Source organism: Rhamphochromis longiceps, linkage group LG13 (genome assembly GCF_057381845.1).
Source record: "Rhamphochromis longiceps isolate RC_006_pf linkage group LG13, R_longiceps_female_GT1.1, whole genome shotgun sequence".
Lineage (NCBI taxonomy): Eukaryota > Metazoa > Chordata > Actinopteri > Cichliformes > Cichlidae > Rhamphochromis > Rhamphochromis longiceps.
In genome coordinates, this window is record NC_140569.1 from 15,344,427 (window position 1) to 15,367,934 (window position 23,508).

At 39.0% G+C, this 23,508-nt stretch overlaps 1 protein-coding gene across 3 annotated transcripts in view; it reads left to right on the forward strand.

Moving 5' to 3' along the window:
* LOC146655538 (cGMP-dependent protein kinase 1) overlaps nucleotides 1-23,508 on the forward strand; it is a 100,508-nt gene that overhangs the window by 73,131 nt on the left and 3,869 nt on the right. For all 3 annotated transcript variants that reach the window (XM_085427950.1, XM_085427951.1, XM_085427949.1), the window contains exons 6-13: nucleotides 3,111-3,188; nucleotides 4,774-4,868; nucleotides 14,026-14,091; nucleotides 16,962-17,036; nucleotides 21,376-21,472; nucleotides 21,574-21,713; nucleotides 22,793-22,882; nucleotides 23,095-23,236. In XM_085427950.1, coding sequence (XP_085284076.1) covers nucleotides 3,111-3,188; nucleotides 4,774-4,868; nucleotides 14,026-14,091; nucleotides 16,962-17,036; nucleotides 21,376-21,472; nucleotides 21,574-21,713; nucleotides 22,793-22,882; nucleotides 23,095-23,236 — 783 coding nt within the window. The remainder of the gene's footprint in view (nucleotides 1-3,110; nucleotides 3,189-4,773; nucleotides 4,869-14,025; nucleotides 14,092-16,961; nucleotides 17,037-21,375; nucleotides 21,473-21,573; nucleotides 21,714-22,792; nucleotides 22,883-23,094; nucleotides 23,237-23,508) is intronic.

Genomic DNA, 23,508 nt, shown 5'->3' on the forward strand with positions numbered 1-23,508 from the left:
GTACCATTTGAAATTCACTAAAAATAACAAACATAACAAATAAACAGTGCATTGTATTTATTTTGAAGCCTCCACTTCATTTGTAATTATAGTCATTGTTGTTATTACTTAAAATGTAAATGTTTGCAAATATTATGCAGAAACGCAAAATTATCATACAGTAGATAATATGCCTTAATATATGCGACAACAAGCTAAGAATAATAAGAATAATTAATATTTTTTAAATATATAGCAACAATTACGAAAATAAAATACAGTATATAACTGTTTGTAGGTATGTGTGTTGATAACAGAAATATTAGTTCATGCATCTCAGCTGATAGCTGTTCAGTAGAAATGATATTTGTTGCTATAGCTGAAACATGAACAACATTGCCCTGCAAAGCAGTTACAAAGCAAATATTAACAGATGGGATAAAAATCATTCCAGAATTTATAACCTCTAAACCTAAAACTGACCTCTACAAGTGAGAAATGTAGGAAAATAAAGATGTAGAGACGATGAGATGAGAATGCACCTGTGAGTTAACATTAACATCAGCGATATTTTCCTTCACTTTAATATATCTCATGAATAAAAAAAACATAAAATAGATATTCATGTAATAAATAATAAGAACCTCCAGTTTCCAAAATAAAGAAACCGGTGGGATATATGACTCTGAATGGATTGTAGTCCTAACAAAACATTTCTGGAGGTTCAGAAATATGTGGAGAGTAACGGGAAAAGATTCTCCGAAACAATATCACAAGATGAAAGGCAGGGATAAATTAAACTCTAATAAAGAGTAAGGAGACAGTTTGTCTACGACAGCAAAGTCAATAAGAAATATTGCACGAATTTATAGTTTACAAGAAAAAAAAGATGGAAAAATTGAAAATATCAAGGTCCAGTACGGTTTTGAGTTTTCTTCCCTTGTGACTGCAGCTGTTGACTTTACAAATGTTTTGCTAATAAAATTTTAGGTTTGGCACTGATTTTTATACCAGACACCCCTCCTGATGCTATCTATTAATCTGGCCTGCACCAGCAGTCAGAGCACACTGTTTGTGAACTTGGGACCTTTTATGTGCTAGCTAAACATTCTAACTATCAAAATACATTCAACTTTCACGTCTATTTATGCTGCTATATTTTTGTCTAAGGAATGCTGGATAAATAAAATGGTGAGGAAACCTGTGAAAGTTGGCAAAAACATTGTGTGCTTCCATAGTGTAAAAGGTTAGCATGTTCACCTCATAAGCAAAAGGTATGATTCACAGTTGGGAGGAAGCACAAAGCCAACTTTGTGCAGGGGGTAACAAGCTAGTGTACAACCCAGGCTGTCCCAAGCCTGGATAAATGGGAGGGTTTCATCTGGTGTAAAGATATGTGCCAAATCAAATATGCAGATCAGCCTGCTGCTGGAAATAAAAAAGCACATGGAAAGACGTTTCTGCTTGTTGATACAGAATTTTATGGCTAACCTCGCAGGAATGTTGTACTTAGGTGAACAATAAAAAAAATCAGGTTCTAAAGCAAAGCTAGCAACAAGTTAAGAAAGCTCGAAATTCTATTGAATCATATCAACTTAATATTTTGTGTTTTATTTATTTATTTTTACAGTGTACAGTGTATAAACAGAAAGAAATGCTGCTAGGATTAACGCTACAGACAGCAGTCTTGATTTGATCAAGAATAACTATTTTGAAATGTAGTTATTTACACCATATTTAAATTGAAAACCAAGCCTATGTGGTGACAGGTGGCACATCTGTGGTGATCCACGCAGCCTTGTCAAAGAACCTTTCCATCTCTTTGATCAAATCACAACTATGTAACAGGCACAAACTGTCTTGCTACCATTTTAAATTATGTGTCATATTTCATTTGGCCCATTCAGGCCAAAGCAAATATCATATTTCACTGGGTCACATATTGATTAAATCAATTATCCTGCCCTACCGCTTAGACTAGTTATGAAAGATTGCTTTGGTTCATGACTGAGCTTTGGTTATTTGGATCTATTTCTTTTTTTCATCTCAACAATAATAAATAAACCTGAACTAACCGACGCATAACGACTTCAACATGCTGCGGACTACAAACTGTTTTCAAATGACACACGGCAGACAGGAATGTCTCTTCCTTAAATAATACACAGCAGACAGGAATGTCGCTGCTTAGTGTAAGGCGTTAGGCACCTTTCCTGGGTAAAATTGTGTGAGAATGAAAATCTGGCAAATGTCAGTCCCACTGTGGAGTCTATTTATGATCTAACAGGAACTATTGAGCTCTGTCTTTTGTCTAGACTTGTGGCCAGATGTGCAGCATTGTGTGTATTTTGCTGGAGAAACAGTTTATTGTCCTTCTGTTATTGTTCTGGATCATACAGCAAACATCATAATTTGATATTCAATTATTTCCATGATGCCAACTGTTATATAAAGTATTTAGTATAACCTAAGAAACTGGCCTTGGAGAAGAAGCATTATCTTCCTCTAGAGGTTTTCAACACAAGCCATGAACGTGAGTGTGAAAGTCCTTATCTACATGTGTGAGATGGAGCCTACTCAGTTCATGCTGCAACCATTCCAGCACCCACAACCCTGAATAGGATTACCAGGTGTAGAAAAAATGTGATTAATGGACGGATATTCTGTATTAATTTTTTTCTCAGGAAGGAAATGTGATTTCCCTTCATATTCACTGCAGAAACATTCATTTATTCATTCATTTTCTTTACCTGCTTTTTCATATTCAAGGTCACAGAGCATATCCAAGCAAGTAGTGGGTGGAAAGAAGCAAAATACCCTGGATAGTTTGCCAATCTGTGATTTTTAACAAGAAAAAAAGATATCTAATTGTGATTTATATCACTGCACCCAATTCAGGTTTTCCTCCTCTGAAGAGTACTTTTTGTCTCTGGTGAGAGTGTTTCACTTCCAGTATAAGAAAAGAGACAAATTAATTACATTGTACCTGAACTTCACTTCACTTCACTTCACTTCACTTCACTTCACTTCACTTCACTTCACTTCTCTTCTCTTCTCTTCTCTTCTCTTCTCTTCTCTTCTCTTCTCTTCTCTTCTCTTCTCTGCTCTTCTCTTCTCTTCTCTTCTGACAGACACATTATGAAGACGGAGAGTACATCATCAGACAGGGGGCCAGAGGAGACACCTTCTTCATCATCAGTAAAGGAAAGGTAAGGACAGTGCGGTCCAGACTACCACCAAAACAATCATCAGCTGACATCACAATGCAGGGCATCGTGGTACATGGAGAATAAAAGACCCCTATTTTTTGATAGAATGGGGTGGAATTTTTGGGTGGAAGTTGGCTGTCATCAATCACCATAGGTTAAAGGAGAAGTCAGAAAGAAGCGCTGCCTCTTTCATCATCTCTTTCAGCAGCGACGGGGGTATCTTGGAAGGAGAATGGAGTCATTTGACTCCACTTTTCAGTAATCAGCACTGAGTTTCACACTGAGCACTGTCCTGTCTGGCTTCAACACTGTTGGAGTGCTTTCACATACTTTTCGTGAACATGTTTTGATGCCAGGATGGCTGCAAGTCTCCCTCCTCATTTTCTCTCTGCTTGTTGTCTTCATCTTCTCCATTCATTTCCTGTGCTTCCTTCACAGCTTGTTTCCTGTCTGTTACATCCACAAGCTCGCATGCTGTTTGTTTTCAGCAGGTATGACCACAAATTGATCAATCAGTGACACCTGACAGGGTTTTATAATGCTCGTCCAACAGTTCGCGTCCTCTAACCCCTACTATCACCTTGTTTTTTGGTTCGATTAATAATTTGGTAGAATTTGTTTTATCCAATTATGTTTCCTTCGTCTGGTCCCTTACATCCACAAAATGTAGATGGTACATGGTTTGTAATCTCACCTATACATCATTTGTATCATTTATAAATTGGGTAATGCTGTAATAAGAATGTGTTAGTAATATTTTAGTGCTTTATAATCCTAGTATTTTCCAGTAGTTCACATATGTGAGATGTGAGTGCTTTTGTTCCGTCCTGTTTTGTGTCCTTTTTCTTTGTACCTTACTTTGGCAGTAAACAAAAGCTGTAAATTTCACAAGGTCAGTAAAGTCACGTTGCACAACAGTATGGTCATGGATGTGTGGGTGCAGGAATGAACTCACATACATACATACACACCTGACCTTGTCAATGCTTTCTGCTTAGTTATTTCCACATCGCTCACTTTGGCTCTGTGTAGTCTACTTTACCTATAGGACTTTCATCCAGATTGGACGTCACCCAGCGCGCACACAATCACACTTTGTACCTCCTGTACTTCCTTTCTTTGTTTTGTGCCTGCTCCCACGTGAATAATTACGCTGTCACTCAGGTGTAGACAGTGCGCCGGTGCAGGATTTGCTGCTACATCTGTGCTGACTAATGGATGAAGACAAGATCCTTCAATTGACGAAACAATCGCCTTCATTCCCTTCCTCTAAAATCTACTCAGCTGCCATCACTTTGATTTGTAAAGTTTTCCGGCCCAGCAGAGCCCCATCACTCATGTTTCTTCTTGCTCGTGGCGCTTCCCAGATTCTTCATGGTGATGACAGTTACCTGTTTGAAACAGACTTGCGTTACAGTAGTGCTTCCTTTTTGTTTGTAGCAATGTGATGAACCTGACATTTTAAGACATGATTCCCTGTCTTGTCTTTAAATTAAAATGTTATCCATCTTTTTTTCTTGCTACACATCTACATGACATACATTTTCACTATTCTTCTCCTTAACTTTCCTTTCTGTTTTGCTAGGTTAATGTAACCAGAGAAGACTTGCCCAACGGAGAGCCTGTCTACCTCCGCAGCCTCGGAAAAGGAGACTGGTTTGGAGAGAAAGCACTGCAAGGGTAAGAGTGTTCCTAATAATTCTGCCGCTTCCAATTTATATCTCCCGTCTTCCATTCTTTCACTGCTTTCCTTCTAATTTTCACTCCCAACCTGTCTTTTATATCTTTTGTCTTAGTGTTAACTTGGCACTTAGCCTCCAACTCCTATCAATCTCCTTTCTTTCCGCAACTCACTCTTTTGAACAGCCTTGATAACTTGGCAAATGTTTGGAATTGCTTAAAGCTAGGCCATATTATGATAATTGATTTACTCTAGCTGTTCAAGGCAAATTTTCCACGCATGAAAGAAGAATTATTTCTCTGGACCGAAGGAAGCTTGTTAAATATGATATGAGAAAGAGTTTAAATCCACATGTCTTTTTTTATAAATTTCAGTCTATATTAAGGCGCGTTTTGATCCACAGTTGCTACTGTGAGCATTCTAATTTGTTTGGTTATGTAATAATTTTCCCATCTGCGTAAACAGCAACAACTATCTGCAGATGCAGCTATTTCACCTCCAGCCCCTTTTTTGAAGACCATATAAATAAGCGCACATGCAGTGACTGTGGCACATTCATGTTTCTCAAGTTCTATTTTTGCCTAAATCGAGAAGGGGGTATGTTTAAGTGACAGCGGAGATCCCTCACAACAACACCGAGTGACAGCCTGTCTGTGCTATTTTGCACACACTGATGTCACTCAGAAAAACAACAGGGAAAAATCATTTATTGGGAGTAGGGTGGTGTTTGTCACAAAAGTATGCACTACCAATTCAAGTCTCATTTCATTTGAACAGTATTATCTAGCTTCTTTTCCTCTCCATTCTGTTATCAAGGATATCTCCATGATGTCCTTGGCTGTATTAATGAATTTCTGCACTCTTTCGTGAACATTTGCTATTAGCAGCTGTAATTCACACAGTGTATGTCGACTTGGAACAAACAGATATAAAACGAGATTACACACTTCTAACATTACACCACTTTGTACGTTATAAGTCTGAACCAGCAGTGTGGATTCTAGCTGTGAAGATGTCCCACAGGTCAGTTTTAAGTAACTATATTTAAAAATGATTCATGTCTGTTTCTAACATTTGGTTTGCTCAAAGTGCTCAAATACTTTCACTGTAGACACTTAGATGTTATAACAGTATTTTATAAACCTGGCGTCAAGACCGTTGTGCTGAAGTGATATTTTTACCCTGCTGTTTGCTCTTCCTTGTCAGGATTGCACCTCTCCATGGACAATGGATTATTTAACATCAGGGAGTGAAGAGATGGAAAATAGTCTGAAGTGTATTATGTCTATGAGGGTCAGGTAGAAACAGAGAAGATATGCATTCATGCATGCACATTTGAGTGTGTCCATACTTAGACAGCAGAGTTAGAAAAATAATGAAGATGTTGCCATCTTGTGGCTGCTGAATGTGAAAGCCACATAAAAATCAGCGCTCAGACTCATCGGCACTTGAAAACACAGACCGAATCAAAGCAGCGTGCTGTGGAAAAGAGATTTTATGTCAAAATAATAAATATAATGTTTATTATTAAAAGAAATAATTTCAATCAGGTTTTGATGAGTTTTGATGGTGTGCCAACATATAAAGATAAGGGGGTTTTCCTGACTGCACACATTTGTCATTTGTTTCTATCGTGGCTAGAACAGAGGAGTTAAAATTGAAGATGCCTTGATCCCGTGCTTTATCAAAGTATCACATGACCTGTGAATAAATTAATGTAAACTTAAATTTAAATGAAAAGTCTTTTCTTTTAGACATATAACAAGTTAACAAGGGTTGTCATTGGCCTCCAGGCTGCACTTTGAGAACACTGGCTGCTGGATGATATTCAGACAGCAGCTTGAATTGCACAGATGGTTGGGCTTTCCCTAAATGTAAAAGCTAATGACTAAAAGATAAAAGATGACAGAGCATTAAAATGCATGTGGGACATGTTAGGCATGGAAAGCTTGATTTCTTAGGGGAGGGACACGTCTGTTGTTGTTTTGAAGTAGACATTTTTTAATGTTTTACGCACATGCATTAAAGCTAAAAGTGCTGTTTGTTGAGTAAGAATCAAACACAAAGCTCTAACACATCATGAATGTAGCAGCTATTCTGATTTTGAGGAATTCGGCGACTTCTTTTAAGTGCTGCTAAAATTATGTAATGGAAAAAAAAAGTTTAATCACCCTGATGATTTTCACCATTTAATAATTAGTTATTATTAATCTCTGGGTCTCTGGCACAGCGTGTCTTTTGTCCCGTCTCCTCGCCTCAACCCCAAACAGTCGCAGTCAATGGCTTCGCTTGCCTGATCCTGGTTCTGTTGGAGAGTTTTTCCTTTTAAAAGGAAGTTTTTCCTTCCCACTTGTCACGGTACTGGGTCGTGTGACCCAGTGTTTGAGTTTTATTTATTTTTTTGTATTCATTTTCAATCTAGTTAAATTCTAGGTTGCTGTTCAGACCTTATTTCTTAGTTATTTCTGTCATCTCTGCCTGTACTCAGTCTCCGTGGTTCCTGCGTCTATGTTTCATGTCTATGTGGTTATGTTAAGTTCATGTCATGTTTTATCTCCATGTCTATGTCTCCGTGTTTCCTGTTTTATTTTGTAAGAGTCTGGTGTTCTTTGTTCATTGTAGTTAGTGTTACTCTCCCCTGTGTGTTCTCATGTGTCTCCACTTCCCCTGATCACCTCATGTGTGTATTTAAGTCCTCAGTCTTCCTTTGTTCGTTGTCGTGTCGTCTGTGTACCTCCCCTCTGGTCAAGTTAGGTGTTTTTCAGGAGTCTGTGCAGTTCATGTTTGCCATTTGGTTTATGTTGTTTTTCATGCAGCCGCATGATGAGGTTCCGTGCAGGTCATGTTCATGTCTGTTTTCGTCACGCCATTTGGTTCACAGTTTCCATGCATCTGCACAGCGTTCTGTTCACGGTGGTCATAGTTTTTCCTTTCAGTCAGGTTAGTGTTTTTCCAGTTTAGGTTTTTGGTTAGTTGCAGTCTCTCCCTGTTATGTTTTGTCTACTCCATTCTGCATCAGCCCAAATAAAGGCTCGCTTTCAGTTTAAGTTCACTCCCGTCTCCTCGCCTGTGTTCGCGCCTGGGTCCACCACACACACTCTCCACACGGTCTGCCCCCGCTGGCCGTGACACCACTGTCACCAAGTGCTTGCTCATAGGGAGCTGTCTGATTGTTGGGGTTTTCTCTCTATTATTATAGGGTCTTTACTTTACAATATAAAGCACCTTGAGGTGACTGTTGATGTAACTTTAAATTAATTTAACAGGATTTAATTGAAGTGCAGCATATGCTTAGCATTAATATTATCCATGATTCATTACTCATATCACTCATTTGTTGGGAGTGAGGGTTTTGCACATGGACTATACAGCAGGATAAATAGTCAGTGGTTATCACAATATACTTTGAAATGTTGTGCAGTTTTGAAAGCTCTTCAAAGCATGCTTAAGAGCATCTTGTGCTTTGTTTAATCAAGAGAAACACTTTTGTTCAACAAACTGCTATCTCCGGCTCACTGTCTCTTGTTATAAACACCTTTTGTCTTAGAGTGTCTTGAGCTGGAGAAGCTTATTTGACTATACCTTTGATGGTCAAGGGTGTCTCGCGAATTGAAATGATGGAGATGCTAGCCATCTTGGAACTAGGCTTTTGATCAGAGGGCTCTTCTGCTGGGCTTTCTAATCTTTCTAATTAGGAGTTAACTGTGCATGTCCTTGCTCATGAAACTCAATAGCCTATACTCAAAGGCTACTCTGTCCATCTGAAGACGTTGCCTTTGATCTGTGAGAACAACATATTTACAAATCAAAGTCAGTTCCCCTGCCAGCTATAATGGTTTGCGAGAGCTTGTGTGAGTGCTGGCGTGAGATGTGTATACGTTAAGGCAGTAGAACAAATATCAAATTATTCTCTAAGGGGCTTGCACATCTATAGGCCCTGAATGACTACAATATATATGTACCTCTTCGCAGTGATGGATGTTCCGGGAAGAGACGCACTTCGAGGGTGATATGTTGTTTGTACTTAAGGAGAACATATCTGATATCACATTCCTCATGTCACTGTGATGTGTTAACTTTCATTGGAGGAGTTGGACCATCACCTGCATAGACAATGTGTGACCTGACCTCCAACTCCTGAGTGTATTTTGTGTGGGTATGGTTGTGGGAATGTTCCAGCTGAAGGTGCTATTTAAAAAAAGAAGTCTGATGTAACTGGGAGAAGTTTGATTGGTATCGGTGTCAGAACACCTTCAGACCAACAATAGCGCTCTGATAATTCACTGTGAGAGTTTGTAATAGTGTGGATATGTTGCCACTATTGCACAAAATCATCACTTTCCCTTCACTCCAAGCCTCATTCTATTAATAGATTTCCCCCGAGTCACCGCTTTAGCTTCTATCATTCATTTAGTATTAACTACAATTCTGAATATTTTACATTGCTTTGTCTACGTTCTCTCAAATTTTTCACATTTTGGTAACTATACTATATACTTTTTTTGTAGCTGCTGCTTCAGAAGCACTTTATCAAAGCAAATCCCATGTTGCTTTTATTTCTAAATCATTATTTTAGGGAGGAAAATCCCTTTGTTGTGTAGCAGTGCAGATACGAAGAAAAAAAAATAGTACTGCTTCTTTTGTTATTTCCCACAGGCCACAGATTTTGTTCTGGGTGTAGGTAAGGAAGCACTCAGTTGCTGCTGGATCCCTGCACTGCACTGCACTGACAACAAAATGACTAAATATTTAAGAATGTGCCAGTCTGGCAAACTGTGTGTCCAAGCAGAGATTTGACAGTGTGAAATAATAAATAGAAGGCCAACCACAAAAGGTTTATTTTTGCACAGGCCTCAAAAATAAATGCTCTGTATGAGAAACACAAGCTCTGAGTGTGTTTATGGCAAGCTCAGACATCTGAGACTTCCCACATTATCTTTGTTAAAATAATCAAACATGGGGTGTGTGGTCCGTGTTTTTTTTTTTAATAACAGAATACTGTAGCCCATGACTGAAATATAACTTCAAAGGAGACAATTCATGCACCAATAAGGAAGTGTTTCAGAGAAATATTTTGATTTCAATAACTGAGGAGCAGCGTCCTGGAATACTAGGAAAATATATTCATGAATGTAAAAGTTGTGGCATGCATTGAAAGTAGGTATAGTCTTTGTTATGCAATTTGTACTTAATGGGAAGTACTGTAGCTGCACAGATACTGTGGGACTCATTTAGTGTTGAATAATGAAAATTGCTTTTGGAGTTTCACACACACTATGTTTTAAGATGCAAGTGACTTACAACTTTTTCTTAATCCAGGTTAAATTTAGCATTTTTAAGTCATCAAAAGAGACACCCGGCATACAACCAGGCATTTGTTCTGCCCAGTATTTGTTGTTGATTTGGAAGCAGACACATTCATATGTATATGTTTCGATTTATTCACAATGTTCTGTCTGACCACTGATACAGGTATTTGTGTGATTTTGTGTTTCTTTTTAATTTAAATCGGTACAGACAGCTGTTGTGGTAAAGAGGGAGCTGAGCGCAAAGGAAAGGCTGACAATTTATTTATCAATCCACGTTCCTCCCCTCACTTATGACTATGGACTGCAGGAGGTGACCAAAAGAATAAGATTTAACAATATAATTGGCAGACACCCTTTGGAACTTGCTCCAGGGTGACAAGCTTGATCTTTCGGGTAGAGACACTTTTCACATCAAAAGAACCAACTGAAGTGGTTTAGGCACCTGGCTGGGATGCCTCCTGGATGCCTCCAAGGTGATGTGTTTCATGCATGTCAAAGCCCCAGGACCACACCCACCAGGGAACACCCCTGAAAAACTGGAGGTGGTGGCAGGGGAGAGAGAGGTCTAGGTATCTCTGCTTAGATTGCTCTCCCCAGATTAGAGGTATGTGGATAAATAGATGCTGTATTTGGCCTGCCACTTGTTCTGCCTGACTCCTCTGCAAAAGAAGTTGCTACTTTAATCACAGTGAGACTTTTTATTATTCGAATAAAATCTATTTTTTAACTTTAATAGACACACACACACACACACACACACACACACACACACACACACACACACACATATATATATATATATATATATATATATATATATATATATATTAGTTTAAAATATGTCGCTCATAGGGGGTCATATGATTGCTGGGTTTTTCTCTGTATCTATTATTGTAGGATGTACTGCACAATATAAAGCGCCTTGAGGCGACTGATTTGGCACTGTATAAATAAAATAAAATTGAATTGAATTAAAATAGATATATAAATATATCTCAAAAAATACCTCAGCCACAGAAATTAAAGCCTGAACCATTAAATAATTGTCACAAAATTCTCATTTTATGAATCTGGAGTGTTTATTGAACATTCTGACAGTGTTTTTTTTTTTTCTTTTAGAGAAGGCATTAAATTTTATTCTGCATGTATGACTTTTAATTTAAGTCATTTTTACTACATGTATTTTTGTGCAATTTATTGTTTAAACATTTATTCAGGTTTTTCACTAAAAGAAACACACACACACTGATGTTGTAGAGGTCTTACTTGGAACATTTGGTGTTGCAGGGTTAAGCACAAACCAGTGCCTGCATCCTCCACAGTCACCTCTAATTCTTGACCCAGTCTTAACCTGGCTTTTATTCTCCCCCACCCTGCCCATAGCTACTGCCCCACTCTATGCCTCCAACCATAAATTATTTTCATAACCCCTTTCCCAGGACACCAGATCACTGTCCAATTACCATGTTCATTTCAACTGTCTACTGGAAATCAACACCACAGGCTCTTGTGTAAGTCCAAAGGACATTCCAGACACAGCATGCAGCTGCTTTTAGTGTGACACTACTTGTGGAAATGTGTGTGTGTGGCTGCTTTCCAGTGCATTTCTTCTTGTGCCACAATTAACAAGTACTGAGCCATCTTTGGCTTAGGCTCAGCTTAGGCTCAGCAGTGTGAATCACACTGACAGATATTGTTTAGGGATTGTGTTTCAAATAGAACATTGCCAGTATCACTACCATGGCGCACAAAGTTGTTTTCCTCAGCTATAGTCGAGCAGCAGGGGACAGGTGTAAAATGCTTCGTCTAATATGAAACCCTTGAGGTCTCTGAAGGATGATTCATGCTTACATAAACACTTTTTTTTAATATAGCCCGTGGCGTTATGTTGTTTCGTTGTATCACCATGGTTAGTGAATGACGCATACATTGTACACTTCCTTTTATGAGACAAGCCTTTGTAAAACATTGTGTACAGTTGCTCGTTATAACTGCTGAATTGTGTGTAATTCTAATGAGTTGACCTCATTTATCTTACCTTGACTTCATCCACTCAGGTTTCTCTTCATTTTTGCTCATGCTCTTGTTAAACTGCTTGTGATTGGCTCGTCTTCTCAAACAGAAGGTTTGAACACTAGGTGGGTGGGGCTTTTGTGTTCTAAGGTAGAGCAGAGAGCACTGAGAAAGCCATACTAAGGATACATGTTCAGAAACTGTGTTTAGACAAGTTTGAAGCTGGAGCTTGCTCACAGGGACTACTTGCACAGACGCTGACCTCATTATTTGAAACTTTGGTCATGTTTAATATTAGCATCAATCTTTGTAGCACTATGACAGAAAGATCAAATGTTTTAAAGACAAAGTTGGATATAATGGACAAAGTTCGTTGAATATGGAGGTGCCAAGCAGGAAGAAAACAGGAAATACATGGATGTGATGAAGGAGGACATGCAGAGGGTTGGTGTGATAGAAGAGGATGCTAGGGATAGGGGGAGGTGGCAGATGATCCACTGTGGTGACCCCTTAAAGGGAGCAGACAGAAGAAGAAGAAGAAAATAATTATACTTTCAAGGTTTTCAAATCATTGGCGGTTTGAGTTACAGACCACTATTCTTTTACCCATTAAACTGCTTGCTAATACTGCAAGTATGTCTATGTCAATTGTTTTGAAAAGTGTTGGGGGCAAGCAGGAGAACAGGTGGAGAAGTGTTGGCCAGGGTATTGCATTAAGAGCATGGATGGAGGTCCTTGGAGCTTAACAGAGGTGAATGAAATTCTGTAACACAGCTAGCTTGAGAGCCTCAGTTCTCGTCTGTTAATATATCCCTAGCCTCCCTTCTCCTCTGTAGTCCTCACCTTTCAGTGTTTTTTTGTTCTTCCACCAGCTGTGACCTTTATTCAGATGGGTCAGCAGCAAGAGCGAGGCAGAGTGTGTGTGAACATGTGCGTGAGCATGTGTGTTGGGCGAGGGGGGGTTGTGGATGTGTGAGTTTGGACGAGGGAAGGCAGCAGTGGGAGTTCACATGGCACGAGGAGGAATTGTCACCTCACTTCATTGAAATAGGTTGCCATATGTCTTTGAGTTCAGACCAGGCACAGACAGTGTTTGTCCCAGGCTAGCTTCTGTTAGTGCCCCAGCTAAAATGAATCGACTCTTTTTAAATCTAGAAAGTAGACAGTTTTTGGCTTTTGATTTGCTCCCTTCTGGGATATTATAACAATCTTATAACCAAATCTTCAAATCTTCTTTCTATTTTATTTTATTACTTTTTTTACTTATGGATACAGTTTGAACTAATCTGCTTATGGGAAACCACCCGAAGAATTTTTCATCTGGTTTACATTTTTTAGTTTGTACTGAAGTGGATAACACTATCCTCAAATTGGAAACTTTTACAGAATTACTACACAGGTGTCCTTTGTTAGGGGGGTGCCCTGGGCAGTGCACTGGTTCAGATTTAGAGCTAATCCCTGTGGGGCTCGGTGTGGAAAAGAATTTTCACAGTAAAGGATGGAGTCTTGGGATACGGACTCAGAGGATTCGTGCGACTGGGGTGACTCGTCCGAAGAAGGACTGTCATCAGAGGAAGATGAGCTTGATGTCAAATATGATATAGAGTAATGCAAATTCTGCAGTGATATGTTTCCTGACAGTGAATTTAATGTATTTTTATTATGTGTCAAGTTTGCATATGAAGTGATATGACAGATTTCAATCACCTCCATGATATGGTCTTTAAAATGAATGAAAATATTATTTTATAACTGCAACACACTTTTTTAGGATTTGATCAAAGTTTTAGTTTTGAAGTTGTGCCTGATTGTGTTGTGTGTTCATTTTCTCCAGGGAGGACATCAGGACAGCCAGTGTCATTGCTGCGGGCGCAGTCACCTGTCTAGTCATCGATCGAGAGTGAGTATCAATAAAATCAATCCTCAAGGGAACTAGTGACTTTTCTACACCGTCTGTACTCATTTACATAAAAAAATGGAAGCAGCAATGAAACAAACCTACAAATTTTGATTTTGCTGAAACATCAATCTGAGGCCACTTCTCCTCATTTGTGAGTGACCACGGCAGACGTACGCTTGATTTAGACCAGTGGTTCTTAACCTGGGTTCGATCGAACCCTAGGGGTTCAGTGAGTCGGTCTCAGGGGTTTGGCAGAGCCTCCACCATGACATGCATAGCTCATTTTGTGCACCAGTAAAAAAAATCACATTTTATTTTCAGTAAAGAGGGGTTCAGTGAATGCGCATATGAAGCTGGTGGGGTTCGGTACCTCCAACAAGGTTAAGAACCACTGATTTAGACTTTAGATTGCAATGAATCTTTGCAGTGCCAATTGACGTAACCGTAAGCGGCTGACATCGTCATCAACATTTATGGTTGTGTTTCTGGTGCATTATGCACAATTCAATAAATTTGAGAAGGAGGTTGTGTATTGGGTCATGACTCAAGTTAACTAGCGTATCAACCTTTACAAGTGGCCACGACACATTTAGTTGGTGTTTGGCTCAAAACATCAAGGCTTTCCAAAATTCAATAAATTCAATAAATGTGTAAAAAGGTCCTATACTAGGTCATGAGTCAGCCTAATTGGTATCTCTTTTATATTTTAGAGCTTAAAAGGTGGATTTAAACGACAAACATTAAATTATACATTTACAAACTTTAATATATTCAGAGGGTGTGCTGTTGCAGCCATATTTGGTTTGGTATGACCAGTTTATGTTAGCTGGTGTTACATAATGCAAGCATTTGTATTCTGTAATACAAATATTATTGCTTAAGATTGCTAACTTCATGAGTCTTCCTTTCTTGTTTTATTGCATTACACTGCAATCCAAAATGTACGATTTTAGTCTCTACAGGCACTGCATGTCAGCCGATGTTAAATAGTTCTGCTCTACATTAAATTTTAGAGATGATAAAAGTTACAAAAATGTAATCACGCCATCATCTAAGCCTGTTCAGTTTCTATGTTCAGGGCTCAGCTTGATTGTCATGTAAATATTTTCCACACACAGAACAAAGAAATTAACTTATTTGCATTTGCTTTGTTCAGTTATGCTGGAAAATCAGGTGTAACGTGTCCAGAATCCAAGAATTTAAATATATGCTAGATGCAGGAATGACTAACAGCTGCTATTTTCTCCACTGATTTTTACCTAATCACCCCACAGCACAACTATGTTTGTCTGAGCTCAAACATTTGCTATTTTCCCCCAGTTGCAATAATGCAATTTGACATTTAATTACAGTGTTTATAATGTTTAATAATAAGATTAAGCTATTGTATATCTTAAAAAGTTCATAACCGCTTACTTTGTAAGGAAACAGCCTGTCTAGTAGCATCGCTGTCTCTTGCATTAAAAAGAGACAGGCTGTGTGGGGAGAGGAAATGGTATCAGCTTTCCAAGGGGCTCCCTGTTGCCTTAGGGAACACAGCAGGCACAAATGGGCCATCCTCAAAGCTAGCAGAGGGGATAGTGAGTGAGTCATCCAGTGCAGGTGATTACTGCTGCCTTTCATGCAAGCAGCTAATGCTGCCACGGCCCACAACAAAAGTGGTTCAGTGTGTGTGTTTGTGTCCCTCAATCAGGCTGGTTTTGAATCTTTTGGTATTCTGTGCCCTTCTGTTTATTTTCTTGATAGCCGTGCATGTATGACGCTTAGAAATCAAACAGTGTGCACGCTAAGAGGTAAAATAAGGATAATTACAGGAGCCGTGGGAAAGCGAGAGAGAATAAAAAAAAGAAGCAGCAGGGATTTACTGGCTCAGTCCAATAGACACTGTAAGCAGCAAAAAATTTAGAGAAAAGCTCAGCTCAGAAACAGCCCTAGCTAGCAGGCATTATGGTCTCAACAGGAGAAAACACCAGATGCAGTGCATCTTCTAGCTGACAGCTTGATGAGCCCTGCTTGAAAAGTGTCAGCTAGTTGTTCTTCCAGGATGTTTGGAATCGTTATTTTGCATAGAAACCCATACTTCAGGGAGAAATGAGGCGAAACACGGGAGTTATTTTTCATGTACCAAACCTCTCAAGAAATTTGGAGGATTTTATTTCAGCAAGTTATTATGCTGTGAAGCTTATTGTTCTGTAGATCCATCTAATATGCTCTAACTTATTCTTTAACTTTCAGAATTTGCACTTTTCTTCTTATCATAATTAGAAATACAGAGGAATAAAAATATGTTGTTGCTCTGCTTCTATCACCTAAATCACATAACGGATTTATTTAGTACTGAAAAAGATATAAAATATTGTCATGGGAGGAGTTTTACCTTGCATAATATCAAATGATTTCTTTATCACTCAACACAGTGCATTTTAAATTTTTTATTTATTCTCTAAATATTCATGCAAAGCGTCTACTTTTGTCTCAAAAATCTCTCTCACCCACCATCTGCTATCACACTGTTTTACACCTCTTTGGGGTAGATGTGTCTTCTCATCTGTCTCCTCGTCTGCGATTTTTAGAGGCTTGTCTCTAAAAGCAGACTGATGAATATTTAATACTAACTGGGAGTGTGTATGGCAGATTGGTCATACTGTGTGCCAGCTTCTTATACAGATATAAGGTGCTTTGTTCCCTGTAACATAAGCTAACAGTAACAGATTCAAATATTCTCATAGAACGAATCAGAATATATGTATCTTTGTTCCTTACACTTATGCTCTGTTACTTAGACCTGCATTGTCTGTAGATTTTCAAGCAAAACAGTGTCAAAAATTCTTCACCAGGTGCTGTTTTAACTGTTACTGTCTGTGTTTCAGTTCATTCAAGCACCTGATTGGGAGTTTGGAGGATGTATCCAGCAAAGGCCATGAGGATGCTGATGCCAAAGCCAAGTAAGACAAAGAAAAAAATCATTTATACTCAATGTGACTGCCTAGCGCCTGCAGTGTTTTGCAAAGAGACATGCTGGCCGGCTGTTAATGCTTCATGCCGTTACTTCTGTTATATAATAATGCAACACTCTGTGGGAAACAGAAAGAATGTGCTATAACCTTCACCTCTATTTCTGGAGGAATTAATATGTACTTTATCTTCACTATGGGAATAAGAGAATGGCTCTATAGAAGGCACTTTGGCATTGAGGTGGGAATCTAGAGGTTCTTTTAGCCATCTCTTGGCATAATCTGATACCCCACTGATTCAGCGCTATGTTGAGAGTCAAGGTGAGTAGAAACAAGAACCCAGTAATGACAGTTTACAGGGAGCCAGAGAGCAGGAACAGCTTATCCCATATGTAGATAGATTTAGAGAGACAGAGAGAACAAGAGGGTGACAAAACAGACTAGACGTCTGCCCGGTGCTGTGGATTTCTAGCTGAGAGTGCCAGTGATCTTTTGCAAGTCAGTGGCATGTTATCAGCAGAGCAGTCAAGAGCAAAACATACCACCCGGGTTGGAAAGAGGCAACAAGAAACCGATGGGTATAACAGGGGGCGTATAGTGCCCTACCTCTGGCTTTCGGCCCTGGCCAGATCTACTTTATGGCTCCACTGATGATTGTTTGGCCTGCCAGTAGATCTATGATAATATGATAACATAATATCCAGTGGCTGTCAGCATGAAATGATGATCAACAAAATATTGTTGTGTTGTATTAGCAGAAGCCTTGGTTTTACGATCCAAGCCTTTACAATGACCCACCATGAAGGGTACGGCATCTTGTGTGGCAAAATAAAAAGATAGGAGAGAATTACAGTGTTCTACATTATCATTCTATCACCTAGATAAGGTACCCGAGTTAATTAGGTCTATGTCACACAGTGCGACTTGCAGACAGCTTAAAAGATTCCTTAAGCAAGTTAGATTTTATGCAAAGGAGTAACAAGTTGTACTTTTGCATGACAAATGTTTATAACTTTATCATCGAGCCAGAACTTTAACTCAAATTAGACCCACTCACCTTCTCTGCTCTCTCAAATCTGTCTCATCACCCTGATTAGGGCAGCTTTCCCTGCTGCGTGCTGTGTTGTCTCTTGCTGGCACTCCCCACTCAGCAGAGCACGTTTGCTTCTTGTTGAGGAAAGCCTGAGTCAGGATCCCTCTGAGATGGAAACTGTCTCTAATTGGTCACAGTGGATAAGCATATTTCAGTAGTGCTGTTGCTGTACAGGAAATTACAGCTGCTCTCTGCGGGGCTGACAGGTCTTTTCTTCAAAGACTAGCTCCCTGTCACATGCTACTGTATATGCACACATTGTTTTTGATCAAGGCCTTGTTTCTCTGAGAAGGAGATGCTACATTCTGCACACTGCTACTGCATTCATAAAAACTTTTATGTATTCTGAGGTGAGGGGAGAATTTAAAGATAAGACAAAGTAAAAGAAAAAAGCTGATTTTCTCCAGCGATGCAGACTTAACAGAAAATGTCTTATAGAGAAATCTGAAATTATGTTGCCTGTATATCCCGAAGCTTTATGTTTACCCTTTATTTTTAAAGGAATAAAATCATCTAAAAATAATCTTCTGCTTCTTGTCGTTAAAATTATATTCGTCATTTAAATGCACCAGTTTTATTCCCCACTCTTTGCTATTAAAATGTTCTAATTGCCCTTTCAAGCAGCTATTTTCACTTACCTTTAATCAGCAATTTGGGCCCTTCTGGTGAAAAAACCCTGAATAACTAAAAATCTATGAGAAAATATGACCCACTATGACTCAGTGGGTCCTGTGTCTTTTGGGAGTGTAGATGTTCAATAAACAGGAATCACCCATAAATAAAAGTGACATTTAAGTCTGGTTTAAGGTCAGAAGTGCTTTCTTCTCCTCTTTCTGCTCCCCTGAGTCAGTCTGATGAAGAAGAACTGGGGCAAAGTAAATGAGGATAATCGTACACACACTCCCACACAAATACTGACACACACTTTAGACACACGGGGATTGCATCATTTTTATGACCTCATTCGTTCAGTGATACAGATTATCACCCACTGGGGTGCTACTTGACCTGCATAGGAACACTTTGTAATGCTGAGCTTGTAATGGATTTTCATGTTAGCAGTTATAAGTAACATCTTATTGCAACCTCATAATGCATATGCTGTCCAGGAAACTGTGTCAGATGCTGCTAAGCTCTCTGTGTTCACTTTTATTCAAGGTCATGGTTTAGACATCTATTTAAGGTGGATGTATGGTTTCAGTCTCACTGGATCTTCTCTCTGGTATCATATTCCAGTTTCCAGCATATCATGGCTCAGTTATAGCGACAGACGAGTGTAGTTTTCTGCTTATCTGGAAAAAACTGTATTGTGTGTCGCTGCTTTAGTGAATATCTCCACCATTCATTGATTCCTACAGAGACTGTGTGTCCTTGATTGAGACATTGTGTTTTGCCTGTGACAAAATTATTCATTACATTGCAAAGTAGCTTAATGGTTTTGTATTGTTACCCGCTTGAAGAAATGTTCATCATCTGTAGAGAATAGAAGAGACATTTATTCTTTCATTGCTTATCTAATAGAAAAGGGGCTCGTTTTGTGCTTCGGCTGTGAATAGCACAGTTTTTGTTCGTCAGCGCTTTGATACTGACTCCTTATAATGAAGCAACACTGCCATCTGCTGGTTGTATGTTTCTATTACTAGTCAACCGTTTTAGCAAGTGTAAAATTCTAAAGTGTAAAATTATATCCTTACTCTCATTTCTTCTATATCTTGACAGAATTTGCAAAACACTCCTTAATTAACTGCACCCAGACACATCCTAGTGTGTCATATTTGATGCGTGCAGTTTTTTGTGGGTTTTTGAGACGTCTATATCATCAGAGTGATCCCCCCCACCTGAAAAACCTAAATAAATTGTACATTTTTAAGCAATTTTTCAAAAAGCCAGATAAAAAAGCAACTACAATACAAATTAAAATTCATATACTGAAATTAAAATGTAATAATTTTTCAAACAAATTTGTCAGATGGTTCAATAAACTCTTTAATTTTGAAAAATTTGTAATTTTCCTGCAATTATTTTCTATTTCAGGCTTTAAAGGGTTAACAATACTGCACCACACACACTAAACATGTAATCTTGGTTACTTGTCTCCTTTTCTTAAGCAGCACTTATTTTAGGATTTGGAGTGTTTTCTGGGCCTGCATCCAGGTCAGGGTCGGGGAGAAAAGATGAAAGGATAACCTGCAAATCTCCCATGATAGTGATAGTGTATACATATACACAAATAAACCATGAGTGTCCTGGTAACCTGATGTGTTTCTGAGAAACATCGTGCTCAGTAACCTGCCAACACGTGCCACCAAAGTGTCCACTGCTGCGTAGCTTAGGGAAAAGGTTTCCAGTGTAACTGATCTGAAACAAGTACAGTTAGGTTGGTTTTTTAACACTTGGAATAGCCAGATAAGCTAGAATGGCATAAAGCAAACATAATTTGACATTTTACTGATTACATTCAAACCTGGAACAGTTTTTTCTGAAAGTGTTTAACCTACATTTTTGTAAATAATCTTAATCCCTGCAGCTCTGCGAAAGAAGGCTGCTGACTTATCTAAACACGTCTTCTGTGGAGGTGTTTTTTGATAAGACGCTGTCTACATAAACATACAGCTGAAATATTTTTGAGAGAGAAGAGGCCTGACGTCGAGGCGATAGTCTGTTATGAGTGACCCAGAAAGGCCTATCCAGGCTTGGATCTGTCCTAAGCCCACTGATCCAGAAACTGAGCTGATGAAACTCTGTCTGGATCAAACAATAACCAAAGAAGACACGGGGCATCTGGGGATAAGGGGTGGACACGTGGAAACAATCTCTACTGCCAGCATGCTGGCATGTTGTGGAGTTCAGTGGCAGAGCCAAGGCATGTCTTCTGAGCCAACTGAGTAGTGAGTAGCCTGTGTCACGGATGTCCCATCTTTGTTCTTTCCTATAAAGAATGGGGACAAGCTGGGGACAGTTAGTCTGTGATCAAAGAGAGGTCAAAGTAATTTGCCAGAAGACTAAACTCAAAAACATCCTGTTCATGTGCTCATATTTATACTCCACATCCTCAACAACATCCTTGATAGATTACTATGAGTTAAATCCTCTAAGATTTGCAAACAAATGAGCTCAAGGAGAGACGGATATTTTGTCTCAGGTTGTTGAAAGTGGATTATGTTTTCTTTCATCCTTCATCTCATCTCTAATCCTGTTCCCCTTCGTTCTTTCCTCCCCTTTTTCCTGGCCCCACAGGTATGAAGCAGAGAATGCGTTTTTCTTCAATCTAAACCTAGCTGACTTTAACATCATCGACACTCTGGGGGTTGGTGGCTTTGGACGCGTTGAGCTGGTATGAAGCGCTGCAGTGTGACATTAACATCAATATTCTGGACTTGTCTGACAAGCTGCACACGTTGCTATATGAATCTCTCTCTTTCCCTATCACTGCAGGTTCAGCTCAAGAGTGATGAGAACAAAACATTTGCCATGAAAATCCTCAAGAAGCGGCACATCGTCGACACGAGACAGCAAGAGCACATTCGCTCAGAAAAGCTCATCATGCAAGAGGCCCACTCGGACTTCATTGTTAGGTAGCTTCTTAACATTAGCTTCCTTCAAATGCTCAATAAAGTTTGCTTATCTTACTAAATGTTTAATTCTGGTGATCAAAGTAAGAGTTATTAAAAATGACATTCCCTATTAAGACTTATTTAATGAACGTGGCCACAAAAAGAGCCTGTCATCATCACGGCTTTCTCATTTTGGCTTGGTTTGTATGTAATATGGCGTGGCTTAACAATAATAAAGAACTGCCTGAACAAGAATAAAGATGGGTGATACAAGCATCAGCAGGCTAACAAAACACAGCTGCAGCAGTAGTTAGGAGATTTAGGGAAACTGTGCTACCAATAACAGATGGTTCAATAGTCACCCTTGAATAATGAGGGCACGCACAATTTGCTTTCTATTAAGTACTTCTGACTTGGCACAGAGACTATCTGTGGAAGTGTTTCAGAAGTCATTTTTCTGATGATGTGGCACAAGACTGCACAGTTAAAACATGAAAAGGAGCATGACAAACACTGGCAGGGCAATCTTTAGTTGGATGAAATACATTTATTTATGCCAATTTCGGTCCAGCTTCATTGGTGTGCTTGTGGCCAGGAGCACCCTGGTACTGGCTATAAAACATGAAGGTGGGAGAGCGCTGATAAGGTGATACAAACAGTTCAGGAAGGTTTTAATAGAGACGAATGCTAATTTGTGTGCTGGAATACTGAATGACAAGATAACTCACAGGCTTGAGATGCGTGGCCCGGGAGACGTTTAGCAACATGACAATTTAAAAAACACTTTGTTTGGAGAGGTTTGTCCCCTCACTTGAATCCAATTAAACACTGTGGGAGTGTTTTGCTGTACACCGTTTATTGTGGTTTACTAAAATTATTTGTGTATATTTTAACAAACGGTTTAAATACTGAATTATATCAAAGGAAATCCCTGGCCAACAACAGACTGCTTTATTTCAGTATTATCATGTGTTCAAAATAGATTATAGGATTTTTGGTTAAGAAGATGAATTCATTGCTTTTTTTTCTGCCAAATAATAATTGTGTGGTTATGAATTTTACAGCAGTTTGTCATAACAAACACTTCTGTGTGTTTTCAGACTGTACAGAACCTTCAAGGACAGCAAATACCTCTACATGTTGATGGAAGCATGTTTAGGCGGAGAACTGTGGACCATTCTTAGAGATCGGTAAACTCATAAAGGATTAATGTCACACACACACACAATTATATGGCAAAGAAAGGTGTGGCAGTTAAGTTAATTCTGGTAAAATGATATTTGAGTCCCGCTTTGACCAACATATCTAGTGATTTTATAGCTACATTATAGGAAGTGTATCACATTTTACTATTTGATGTAAGTTACAATTTTCATCTTCTTTTGTCCTGCTGTGTTTACAGGGGTTCATTTGAGGACTCGACCACCAGGTTTTACACAGCCTGTGTAGTTGAGGCTTTTGCTTACCTGCATTCCAAAGGCATTATCTACAGAGACCTTAAACCAGAGAACCTTATATTGGACCACAGGGGTTATGCCAAACTGGTAAGAGATCAACATGGAAACACAGAAACCTCTAACTTGGATGTTTGTGTGTTTTTGAGAGATGATGCAAGAAAAGACAAATGCCATCTTTCTCTGATGTATGTGAAATGTCAAAAATCATTTTGAATACTGCCACACAATGGCTTTAAATACAAGAGTAATCACAGTGTGAAGAGAAGTATAACTAAGGCTATGCTAGGTTTTGTTTTTTGAGGTACACCAACATTCCCTTTTCTCATCATGGAGAAACCAGCTTGTCTCTTTTGGCAGAG